Source organism: Pieris napi, chromosome 15 (genome assembly GCF_905475465.1).
Source record: "Pieris napi chromosome 15, ilPieNapi1.2, whole genome shotgun sequence".
Taxonomy (NCBI): Eukaryota; Metazoa; Arthropoda; class Insecta; order Lepidoptera; family Pieridae; genus Pieris; species Pieris napi.
Genome location: NC_062248.1, coordinates 12,415,651 through 12,428,160, shown reverse-complemented (window position 1 = coordinate 12,428,160; position 12,510 = coordinate 12,415,651). Strand labels below are relative to the sequence as shown.

The 12,510-nt window shown below is 47.4% G+C and overlaps 2 protein-coding genes across 20 annotated transcripts; one reads left to right on the top strand and one right to left on the bottom strand.

Moving 5' to 3' along the window:
- Positions 1-246: 246 nt before the first annotated feature.
- Positions 247-5,227, bottom strand: LOC125056651 (putative apoptosis-inducing factor 1, mitochondrial). Of its 19 annotated transcripts, none has more exons than XM_047659886.1 (7): positions 4,778-4,800; positions 2,464-2,504; positions 2,344-2,392; positions 2,100-2,255; positions 1,956-2,035; positions 692-1,854; positions 247-622 (listed from the first exon to the last, which is right to left on the bottom strand). In XM_047659886.1, exons 4-7 carry the CDS (start codon positions 2,204-2,206, stop codon positions 317-319), a joined length of 1,656 nt encoding a protein of 551 aa, XP_047515842.1. In that variant the 5' UTR covers positions 2,207-2,255; positions 2,344-2,392; positions 2,464-2,504; positions 4,778-4,800; the 3' UTR covers positions 247-316. The 19 variants fall into 19 exon arrangements, with proteins under 19 accessions (XP_047515842.1, XP_047515827.1, XP_047515840.1 ...); XM_047659871.1 differs by lacking the exon at positions 4,778-4,800 and adding an exon at positions 4,276-4,771 and having other exon boundaries at positions 1,956-2,016; positions 2,344-2,373; XM_047659884.1 differs by lacking the exon at positions 4,778-4,800 and adding an exon at positions 4,276-4,343.
- A 510-nt stretch (positions 5,228-5,737) lies between these two features.
- On the top strand, positions 5,738-9,793 carry LOC125056801 (hamartin). The gene is made up of 3 exons (XM_047660088.1): positions 5,738-6,084; positions 6,978-8,580; positions 8,728-9,793. The coding sequence occupies exons 2-3, from the start codon at positions 6,988-6,990 to the stop codon at positions 9,670-9,672; spliced, it is 2,538 nt and encodes an 845-aa protein (XP_047516044.1). The 5' UTR covers positions 5,738-6,084; positions 6,978-6,987; the 3' UTR covers positions 9,673-9,793.
- Positions 9,794-12,510: the final 2,717 nt, after the last annotated feature.

Here is a 12,510-nt window from a genome sequence, read left to right as displayed (position 1 = left end):
AACAAATGTAAACAAAATATTGTAAACCTATTTTAAAAGAGTAAGTGTGGAGTTTCTTGCCCATTCTTCTCCACACGAAACTACCTTTTGGAAGGGGCAACTAGGATCTTCTTTGTATTTTGTTTGACGTTCAAAAGTGCCAAAAATAAACGATTTGACTTTGACTTTGTAATCTTCTTTGTCATATCGTAGGAGAGAAGCCACCCGTGAGGGAATCGTCGGGAATTGGAAAATAACAAACTGTAGTTAAGTTCGAAGGAAGCCATTTTAATAAGTAACTATTATATTAATTATATACAGATTAAAAATATTATTTCTAGTCTTCCTCGTGCAACGCGAACAACTTCGCCACCTCAAACAAGTCTTCGAATTCGCCCCGCGCCAGAACCTGTCGCGCGAGGTGCATTCTGTTGAAGAGGTTCCACAGGAGGACGCCCACGACGCGGCTCTCGCGGAGGTAGAACACCACGCCGCGCTCGTACCGCACGCCGCCGTCCGCTCGCGCCGCCGCCTCGTCCGTCGCCACCCCGTCCGCCGCCGTCGCCGCCTCCTTCGCTTCGCGCACGGCGTCCTCGCAGAACACCGCGACGGTCGGCAGCTTCGAATCTATTTCACCTATCGCCTGAAAATTGAACCTCGATAAGCCGTCGGCCTAACCGCGAGACGGGCCATCGCGTCTCCCGAGCGTCACCTCGTATCCGAGCTCGGGGCCGAGGTCGCTCCAGAACATGCTCTGGTGTCCGTAGGCGCGCGGCCGGCCCTCGCTCGCCATGTTCTCGCCGGCGAGGCGGCCCGAAGCCACCGCGTGATCGTGGCGGTCGAGGCGCCGACGGCCCAGGACCTCGTCGTAGAAGCAGGCCGAGTCGCCGGCCGCCCAGAGGCCCGACCGCGCCGCCAGCTCCGCGTTCACCACGAGGCCGCCGAGCTTCGGATGCGTCTCGAGTCGAGAGGCGCCCGCCAGGCGTTCCACGTCGGGCTCGGTGCCCGCGCACTCGACCACCGCGTCCACCTCGAGCGCGCCGCCGTCGGCCGTCGTCAGGCGCACTCGGCCGCCCGACGCCGTCGCGCCGACGATCTCCAGGCCGGGCGCGGCCTCCACGCCGAGCGCCGCCAGCGCGCGCGCCGCCTCGGCCGCGAGGTTCGGCGGCAGCGACGTCTCCAGCGGCGCGCTCTCGCGGTACACGTGCACGACTCGGGCGCGGTCGGCCAGCGCGGCCGCCAGCTCGGCGCCCGGCGTCCCGCCGCCGATCACAGCCACCGTGCGCCGGCCGCCGTCGAGGACTCGCGCGAGCGCCGCGACGTCGTCCACGGAGCCGAGAGCGAGGGACAGTCCGGCGGCGGCGACGTCCCGCAGCGCGCCGATCCGCTTCGGCCGGCCGCCGCTCGCCACCAGGCACTCGTCGTAGGTGAGTTTGGCGCGCTCTCCGGCGGCGCTCTCTAGCACGGCGGACCGTTCGGCGGGGTCGAGGGCGACGACCCGCCAGCCCAGAGCGAGGCCGGCGCCGGGCGCCGCGTCGCGGAGGCGCTCCGGCGGCGTGTAGAAGGCGAGCGGCTCGTAGAGGAGGGATCGCCGTCTGCCGTTCCACTGGCGGAAGGTGAGAAGTTCGGGAGACAGCGCGCGCTCGGCGAGGTCGGGCTCGCGCCATATCTCCTTGGTGAGCGGCGGGCGCATGTACGGCGGCACCCGCTCGGGCGACACGAGCAGCACCTGCGCGTCGGGACGAGCGCTGCGAACGGCGCGCATGGCGGCGAAGGCGGCCGTGCCGCCGCCCACGAGGAGGAACTGCGCGTGCGCCGGCAGCCCGTCGCCGCGCTCCGGAGAACATGACGTCCGCGCTTCCGACTCGCCGGCTTCTGAACGCGAGAACGAAGAAAAAGGCATTTTTTTATTTTTTATTCTTATTTTTATTTTATTAAACGACTCGACTTCGTTCACGTTTATCTTTTGGACTGACCTGCACTCGTAAGTGACACGGCATCTTCTTTATCTTGCGTTCTCTTCCGATACAAATAAATCTGTGAATTATAAACATGACTTTAAAAGGAAATGAAAAAGGCAATTTATAGAATAAGTACTCTAATATAATAAAGTGACTCACTCCAGCGAGGGAGGCTGTGAAAGTGACGGCCGTGATGAGGGTGAAGGCGCGGCGCGAGCGCGGTGGAGGAGGCGGCGGCGGCGGAGGGGGTGGGGAGTGTGAAACATCTTCTGTCCCCGGTCTCACGTTCTTTACACCCACACCGCTGACTACTGTCTGAAGTTGAAAATATTCAAGAGAACAGACCTTATCGATCTAAAAATGTATTATTTCTTATTTAAACATTATTAATGGCTTCAAATACCGTTCTATATTTCTTCAATTTCCTCGTAGGCTTGTAACAAAAATTCAATCTACAATAATAATTATTAACAAATCAATAAAACACTTTACAATGACAAAATTTTTTGTTGACTTTACTTACCGGGTCAGACTTTAAACTTGAGTGAACTGAACATTGTGTACCTGCCAAATGAAATACATAAATATATATGTGAAATTTTGTTCAATGACTTGGAAAAAGTTGACAATTAGTGATGTCAATTCTATCTTACTCTTATGGCGCGTCTAAACGGGCCATGTTTTGCTGCAATTGATGGCTGCAACACTGTGGCCGGCAACATTGCAAACAATAGCAGCCACACTATGCAATATTGCAGTAATGTCCCGGCCATATAGCCAAACATGTTTTGTATAGCCACATATTGTCGATGTTGCCCCGATGGGTGGCTGGACGATCGCTAGGCTATCGAATTCAACTGCAATATTGCACAGCCAGTTCTCTTGTTGTTTCAGTCACTCCCTTTGTTATGGCATAGTGTTTCCTTTTCTACGCGACATGACGTTTGCTTTGAGTGAAGTGTTTTGTGCTTTATTCTGTGTTTTGCGATCAGCTGTATTTGACGTTAGATTAATACGTAAAAATGACTACTTTTGACATTCTAGTTCTTGAATAATTTATTATCAAGACTTATTTCTAGACTCAAATTGTCTACTGTAGAAAATTTGAGTCTTGAATTTTAATTAATATTTAATTTCACGTCAAAATGCAGCTGATCGCAAAACACAGAATATAGCAACAGGCACACTTCACTCATAGCAAACTTCATGTCGCGTAAAAAAGGATACACTGTGGCATAACAAAGAGAGTGACTGAAACAACAATGTGAAATGAATGAAACAAGAACTGGCTGTGCAATATTGCAGTTGAATTCGATAGCCTAGCGATCGTCCGGCCACCCATGGGGGCAACATCGGCCATATATGGCTATACAAAACATGTTTGGCTATATGGCCGGGACATTACTGCAATATTGCATAGTGTGGCTGCTATTGTTTGCAATGTTGCCGGCCACAGTGTTGCAGCAAAACATGGCCCGTTTAGAAGCGCCATTACTTTCATCTTTAACCACTTCATTAAAAACAAAATTATCACTAACATTTCAAAAATCACATTACATACATTTACTAAACACCTCAAACGATATCTTGTTAACCTGTCGTATTCTGATACTGAAAATATTCTTATTGTACAAAAATAGTTTTAATATAAATGTGTAGAAATAATTAATATAATTCATAAAATACTGTTTTCATGTCAAAAGGAAGAGACTGGCTGCCCACAACACAGGGAATCCTAGTGTGGGGGCCAGTGCACTTTACTTTATCTAAATATCTTGTATATTGTGCATAATAAAGTTTTTTCTTTCTTTCTTTCTTTCTTTTTGTCAATCTAATGGTCCCTAAAGTATTTTGAAAAGAATGAGACAGATGGAAACAAGATGTGCAACATCAATCTTCCATCGAAACCAGCCTAATTTTAAGCATAATCGGCATTCACATCCATCTATTAATCAATCAAGCAAAAGTTTTGCCAATATAACCAAATTTGAGCAAAAAGCTCATTGCTCAACCATATCTTTCAAATTAAAACTTAGTTGCTTAATAATAATAGCATTAAAGTATATTATTATATTCAATGGTACATATAAAACGAGATTAAGCCTTATAATGTGCCAAAGGGGTTGCACAAAGTTTTACAGCATTACTATAAATGATCCGGTAGATTTTCATTTCATAGTATTAGTATAAGATTGATAAAAAAATTATAATTAGCAATATTTTTATTACATTAGTTAATTTAGCAAATATTGTTTTTAATAGAGAGTTTTTAATCTTTAAACAATTCATAAATTTTTGGTTAGTAACAAAAGTATTATTTAAAGATCATACTTACGAAATAGTTTTACAAAATCACTACGACGCAGCATTTTACCCTCAACACAAATTAAAGATATTGCTCTTAACATTTTGATTTAATATTTAACAAGATACTAGTTTGTTGTAAAATAACAGGTTGGAATTATTACAGTACTTTCTGATGCTCCATCGATCTACAGACAATAACTTAATGATATCGTATTATGTTAATATTTTATTAATTTAAATATTAGTTCAATAAATTATTTTACAAAATACGGTTAAATTACAAGCAATAGTATGTTGTGACTGTGAATATTGAATATTTATTTTATGTATTCAATATTTTTTAAATTTGACACAGATTACGCGTTAGTTTTTTTTTTTTTATGGCTCTGGGCTCTGGCACGGTTTGTGCATTAGCCAGCGTCAAGTATAATATTTTTATAATTCGCACTTGCAATTTTGCCATCCTCGGCCTAGAACGTATTGCTACGTTCTAAACCTTCACAGTCTCCTTTCTTAGGTAGCATACTCACGGCTTGCCTTAGAAATTCGACCGTACCCTCCATGTACGGTTTAAGCACTCTCCCGGTACCGCACAACCCTCCCAAAGGCCGAGAACAAATAAATTAAATTAAAACTTGCCCTAGAACCGGGAAACGAACCCGGTACCCCTCACCTAGTTGCCACTTAATAAGACCGCTATGAGGCTATGAGGCCCTTCTACGCGTTAGTTATAAATGTTCATAAGTCATTAGTCACATAACTATTCACAGGTAATAACAAAACAAAGAGTATACTAATATAGTAGCCGGTTTAGAGCGAAATGCCTAATAACAAAAACTACATCATAGGAATCTTGTAAAAAATAATATATTCTCTTATTTTTTCCGTGAATGCAACACGGACTTTTACGTATTATTCGATTGGGGTCTGAAACTCGTGTAAAAAATTCTGATGATTATAACTTATAAGATTGAAACAAAAAAATAAAAGCAATCTTCCTACGCTAACTTTATTAATATTAAAGTCAGAAGTCAACAGTCAAAAATCATTTATTCATGTCGGTAGCACAATGAACACTTATGAACGTCAAAGAAATATTATATTTATATATTATATATTAAATCCTAGATAGAGTATAGAACTAGATGATGCGGCCTCTCGTTTAAAGTGGTTCTAAAACTTTAGGTATTCATATTCTGACTCTCCTATGTGTATCGTGTATTTCTGATATCGACTATTTCGCACGTTCATTTACAAGATTTTCATAAGTTAGTAATAATATAATTGTAATTTCCAAAGTATTATGTCAGTAACCCTTACAACTCTCCTGTAGTAGTCACAACTTGATTGTATTTTGGTACTCTGTATGCCTTAAGGGTTAGAGGGTATTCTAGAGACATGTATATTGTATATAGTTAGCCAACAACGATAGTAAAGCCATCAAAAAAGCAAAATTGTTAATTTAGAACTTTGATTAGCTGAAATAAAAAAAGTCGTGTCTAAAGACTTCGGCCTACTCTTTAGAGGAAAAAAAAATAACCGTCATGTTAACAATATGTCTGATGTCAAAATGAAATAAAAAATCGAAATGACTAAATAAAAATTGGATAAAAGGCGATAAAATAGAATTTTATTTTAAAGTTTTCTATTTTCTTAGAAATTTGTTCTCCCATTTCTGTTAAAAATAATTTGAAAATTTTCTTCGGCCACATTGGCTTTACGACTAAAAACAGCGAAAACGGTGGAAATTTCTTTTTCAATTTTGACGTTAAACCAATTAGCTCAAAATTCCTCCGGCTGCGATAAACGGAGGTTCACCACTCCGAACATTTGATCGGTGAGTATAAATACACATACATAAAAATCTTTAATGTCATAGTGTGTAGTTTTCATAGTGGTGTAAACATGTATAAGTATATAATTTCTTATATGTACAAATATTTTAAACATGTAAAATCTATTGTTATGGTAATAGGGTGGCAAACCTTAAGGCATTTTCATGTATCAGATTTAAGATGTTTTTGAAAAGGACAAGTAAAAAGCACCTATAACCAGTGCCCTGACTTAATCATCATCGCCATCACATCATATTAAGTGTATGTCTACTACAGATTTTATCTGTTGTATAAAAATTTTAAAGAATAATCAAATACTTTTTAAAAAAACTTAATACTGCATTAAGCTCAGAAATAGCTGAACAACTAAAATTAAAAAAATAAGATCTTTGGGGTGTATCTGTATTCATTTTACAATCAGTAACCAATGCTATCGGTTCAGAGTTAGCTATAATATTTAATGAATGTATAGATTGTGGAGTCTTTCCAGACCAGATGATCGTGAGTAAAATCACAACATTATTCAAAACAGGCAGCACTTCTGACCCCAGAAATTTTAGACCAGTACTTGTGCTGCCTGCATTGAGTAAAATTTTTGAAAAAATTATTCTTGATCAATTACTGATACACTTCAATAATAATAAACTTTTGCATAGGCAGTATGGTTTTACAAGAGGTATTAAATTAATTTCTGAGAGTCATCCTCAACTGATGTGTTTCTAGTCTGTTCTACCCCAAGAGTGTTATTTTAAATCCGTAGGCGCAGACGGAGAGAGAACAAAAAGTCCGAGCTGCGGAGGCTTGAATAAAATGTGTGTACTGTGTATGAGCTGCCCAAAAAACCTATTAATCTATTGTTAACCTAGGTTAGATTTATTTTGGTTTTTCCTGTCAGGTGGTGGGAGATGTTGACAGCACATGAAGCAGACGAGGTGATAGCGCTGCTGGAGGGCCGCGACGCGCCGGAAGTGGTCGGGGCGCTCTTCGCGGCCATCCGGGAGCCTTGGCTCGTGCGCGGCCTCTTGAACTATCACGCGCGCACGGGATCCACGCGCGTCCTCGATCATCTCGCCCGCGCGCCCGAGCCCCACGCGCGCCTCCTGCTCGACGCGCTCGTCGACCACCTGCGCGCCGACCGCTCGGCCCGCCACCAGGCCCTCGCCGCCATAGCGCCGCTGGTGGCGCGACGGCCCGCCTGGCTGCACCGCCTCTCGACGCACCCGGTGGCCCGCGAGCTGATGCGCGCCGCGCGCCTCGAGCGTTCACCGCTGGCGTCGCTCCACGCGCTGCTCTCGCTCGCCGCCCTGCTGCCCGCGGAACCCGCCCTGGCCGCGTCCCACTTGCCCGAGTTGGCGGACGCGCTGCTGCGACCTCCCGCGCTCGAGTCGCCTCCGCCGCCGCAACCCGTCCGGGACCATCTGCTGCTCGCCCGCCTCGCTCTCTTCCACGCCCTCTACGCGACCCACCCTTGCACGTTGCTCGACACGTTACGCGCCGAGTGCGCCGCGGCGCCCGCCCGAGACTCCTTCGAACGCGCCCTCGCACCGCTCCTCCGGTCCGTGCGACTGCATCCGCACCTCGTCACCGGCTCGCGGCAACGGGAGGCCGACCCGGCGCGGTGGGCTCGCGTCGAACTCCACGACGTGCTGGTCGAGGCGCGGCGTCTCTCGCTGCTCGCTCGCGACCCGCCCGAGGACCGCGCGCCCTCGACGGGGGCGCCGGCGCCTCTCCGACAGCCGGCGTCCGCCTCTCCGGCGCCCGGATCGGGGGCCCACGCCGCCCGCGCCGCCTCGGCGCTCCGGCCCGGCGCGGAACCCTGGTTTCCGCTCGCCGATAGGTGCGGGGCCGAGTCGGCGCCGAACACTCCCCTGCCGGCCGAGCCCGAGAGCGCCGAGCCCCCCGAGGCGGCCGTCGAGGCGACCCCGGAGAACACGCCCGCCAAGGACGCGCGCACCCAGTTCCGCTTCCCGAACGACTCGGCGGTCGTCCGCGCGATCGGTCGACGCTCTCGGCCGCCGTCGCCGCCGCGGAAAGAGACGTCGCCGCCGGTCGGGGGCGAGGCGTACGCGGGGCGCCTGGCCCGCGTGGCGCTCGAGAGGCGCGCCGCCGAGTCGCCCGTGCCGTTCGGCGGGGGGCCGCCGCCGGCCGGCGCCGTGCCGCGGCCGGAGCCGAGTCGCGCCGTGGCCGCGGCGTGCGACGCGGAGCCGCTCAACGTGGAGGACCGCGAGGTGTTGGAGCTGACGGAGCGCGCCGGCGGCGAAGCCGCGTGGGACTCGGGCGACGGCGGAACGCCCGCTTGGCGAGACCCGCGCGCGAAGGCGCCCCGCCGCGAGGGGGCGCGTCGGGCGCCGCCCGCGAGGCGCGCCTCGTCCTGCTCGCCGGCTCGGCGCTCGCGCACTTCGGAGGCGGCCGCGCAGACGGTGGACACCTGGCCGGCTCCCTACGAGTTCCTCATCGCGGACTTCTTCCGGTCGCTTCCGGACGCCGAGCAGACGCAAGTGGGTGCGACCAAACGTATATTTACCGATTCTCTCCGAATAAAATAAAAAAGTAAAATAAAATATGGCGATCGATCGACACTCGTTTCGGTTTCGAAAGCTGGTTTCCGCCGACCGTTTGTTTAATTATATTTTTCGTTTCCGCAGACGGACGAGAGAGGGGGTGAGCCCGGCGAGCGCCTCGACGCCTATCTGGCCGATCTGTACTCGGGCAGGAGGTCGGCGACCGCCGGCGAACTCGCCGAGCAGCTCGCGCTGGTTCACGCGCAGCTCATGTACGAAAGGTGGCGCCGCGAAGCGCACGCCGAACGCAACCGACGCCTCCTGGGCCGCTGTCGCCGCACGCGCATGCTCGAGCTGCAGAACGCCGCGCTGCGCGAGCGCCTTCGCGCCTCGCAACGGGAGCGGGACGAGCTCGCCTCGCGTCCGCCCCGCGACCCGCCGCCCGCGACCCTCGCGCCTCCCGACCGCCGCCTGGAGGACGCGCTGGCCGACGAGACCGTCGCTAGGCTGCGCGCCGAGGCCGCGCTCGAGGAGGCCGAGGCGCAGAGGGCGCTCGACGCCGCCGAGCTGCGGCGCACGCGCGGCGAGGCGTTCGAGACGGCGCGCCGCGTCGAGGCCCTCGCTCGCGCCACCCTCGCCGCCGAGCGCCGCGCGGAGCGGGCGAGGCGTCTGCGCCGCGAGCTGGTCGCCGTCGGGGAGGACGACGCGCGCCGAGGCCGGCCGGCGGCCGGGTCGGGCGACGACGCGAAGCACGCGGCGGAGGCGGAGCGGCTGAGCGGCGAGCTGAGAGCGGCGCGGGCGGCGCTGGCCCGCGCCGAGGCCGAGGCCGAGTCGGCGGCCGCCCGCGGCGAGGCGGCGGCGACGCGCGCCCACGAGCTCGAGGCGGCGCTGGCGGCGCGCGAGGCGGGCGTCGTGGAGCTGAAGCGCGTGTCGCGGGCGGCGGCCGAGGAGCACGCGGCTCGCGTCCGCGCCCTGCAGGACAAGTACGCGGCGCTGGTGCGGGTGGCTCGCGCCGCGGAGGCTCACGGGCTGGAGCGGAAGGCGCGCGAGCAGCTGCGGCCCGCGGCCGTCGCCGACGGCGCTCTGTAAATACGGATCTCGGGAGCTGTCCGGAAACGTGTCCGACGGATGCGCTCTCGCTCTTAGATTTTTACACGTCTATCGAAAAATATACGTAATCGCTTGTTAGAACGAGAGATTTTAATTATTACGATATGGTTTTATTCCACGCCCGAGTCCCGCTTCCGAAGCACTCCTCGAAAAAATACCAGAAGTTGTGAGACTACTTGCCCTGAAAACTATTTATAAAATAAATATTTCCTAAATTCAAAAGCATTCTTCGTCCCACGACCTCCTAATAATAATAAACTGAAACGTATTGAAATCCCGAGACCGCTGAGAGAACGATAGCTTTGTTCGTGGTTTCTGTGTAAGTTTTGAACTTTAACTTTCTTCGACATATGATACGATAGCGTTCACGTCGAAAAAATAATTAATTAAATATAGTTAATGGTAATAATACACACCATAAAAAGCAATCGTTAGGCAATATCAGTGGATTTTTTATCTCTGGTAGGGCTAGTTACTTTTTGGATAAAGGAATATTTATGCAAATAAATCGGTTTTCAAAAGTGTAGTGTTGTAGTTTCTGGCTAATTAAAGTTGATACTGAAAAAGCGCGGCAAATTTAAAAAATATCAGCATGGCAGCCCTAAAGTAAAAAGGAAAGTTGGAACAACTCACTTTGATACTTTGACATTCATTTTTATTTTACTAGTGGATGCTTGCAATTTTTAGGCTAATAGGTTTTGTGGACATAAGTTTCATCTAAGTAGATTATTGGCTTGCCTTCTGCACGTTTCGATGCAATGGTACGCAAAAAGCGATGTCTCCATGCAGCTATATCATATCGTTCAATTAATAATGAACGTTCAATTAAATTCATAACCGTTGGCTAATAATCTCAAGACTATCTGTAAAAGAACAATAACATTATCTAAAGTAACTAAAACTAATATGTACTTATTTAAAATAAAAAAATATCAAGACATTTTGACCGTACTAACTTTAGTGTTGTCATATAAAAAGTTTGCAAAAAATCCAGTATCTACTTTCGTTAGCCAGACTCTATTTAAAACATATTATATGCAAATGAACTGTGAGAAACTCTGTAGTTTTTCTGTGTAATACGTGATTATTTTGTATCTATGGCCGTCGTTGCGACACTAACGAAACAAACACTTACAAAAAAACATGTTTGTACATCAATGAAGAGTGCACAAAAAATGGTAAGAGAAAAATAAATTATAAAAAAAATAAACGTCATTAAACTAGATTAAGAAATACGACGAAAATACGAGTACAAATATGCAATTTAATATACTCGCAGATGGGGATTTTCGTCTTGTTTCTTACCTCCGTCGACTTTTTAATAATTTCTACAGAATCAACAAAATGCATTATTATTAAATAATATGTGTTGCGACATTGCGCAAGTTTTATATCAGGCGCATTTTTAAATTATAATTGTAAGGTGGGGCGACGTGCGCCATCACTTATCTTTGTACTTGACTAGCGAAAGGTCATATAAAGAAATTAAACAAGTTTATACAAGAAGTCTAAGAGTTTCATTTACCAGCCCAGTCATTCCCTAAAGAATGAACAATATGTAAAGAGTGGTTTCCTTAAATATAGCTTTAACAAATTCGTAATAAAACTAAACAGACGATTGACTGCTACGTATATTCGCTAAATTTTAAATGACTTCTATTTACTTCTATTACATTCAAACATCGAAGGAGGAAAACTTGACGCTGGTAGTTGATATTCAAAGGAATCTTATTCCTCCCTTTAATAGACGATGAGCAGAAGCATCGAGGACAAAAAATCGTTTTTTAAAAAGAACCTCGATTGCTTGAATTCAGAATATGTGGTAACTCAGAAGAAGTAACTGACTTCACGCCATCTACTTCTTCTGGGAAACGCGGAAGACCATGAGTCTCTTATCGGTTATAGGGTCGGACTCGTCAGAATCAGCTAAAAAAAATAAAAAGGGTGCGTGTACTTATGTACGTGCGTAAGAAGTTATACTTCTTTGGCATTATTAAAAATAGTTTTTGATTGCATGCAAATAATTAATTACAATTAAATAATCAAAGACTGGAAAAGGAGTCATATAGTCAATAAAGTTCAGTTTACATTTGAAAAATTAAATAAATAAATATTTATTATTATTCTCTTACATTAAGTGTAACATAATCATCAATGATCCATTTAATGACAGTCTCCATGTCTTCAGGCGTAAGATGCTGCAGCCACTGTTGATCCGTGGCCAATAGTGATAATTGCAAAGTAGAAAATTAAGAAGCGCTGTATTTTTTATTGAAGTTATACTTCTTGGTGAATGGCTTTGAATACTTCCAGCCTTTGTTCAGGGATTACGTTCAATAGGGGAAGAGAGAGGCTTGCTGATAGTGATACAAAGTCTCTGTATTTGAATCTCATCGATAACGTAAGCCAGAGCAGAATGCTGATGGATCACGAGAATTACGAATATACACATGCCCATTGCATCACATCCACATGGAGGTACAATTTTACATTGCATGCCTGGATTCGTTGTATGGAAATGATATTACTTAATTCATACAACCTCTCTTTGCAAACATGGTCAGCCACAATTGAAAGAAAGAAACGACAAAAGCAAAAGAAAACTAATACAAAAACGTTTTCGTTTAGAGCTAGGATTGATCATCGTTATACAAATGACGGTAATACAGCTAGAAGATTGTTTTATGCAATGCAGAATGTTCTTTTACACAATATTACAAGCTCTTTCATTATCTATCATAAGATAAATGAAAGTATAATTAAGTATTTTGCTGTGCCTCCTATTGGTCAACTTTAAATATTTTATGAAATAAATAT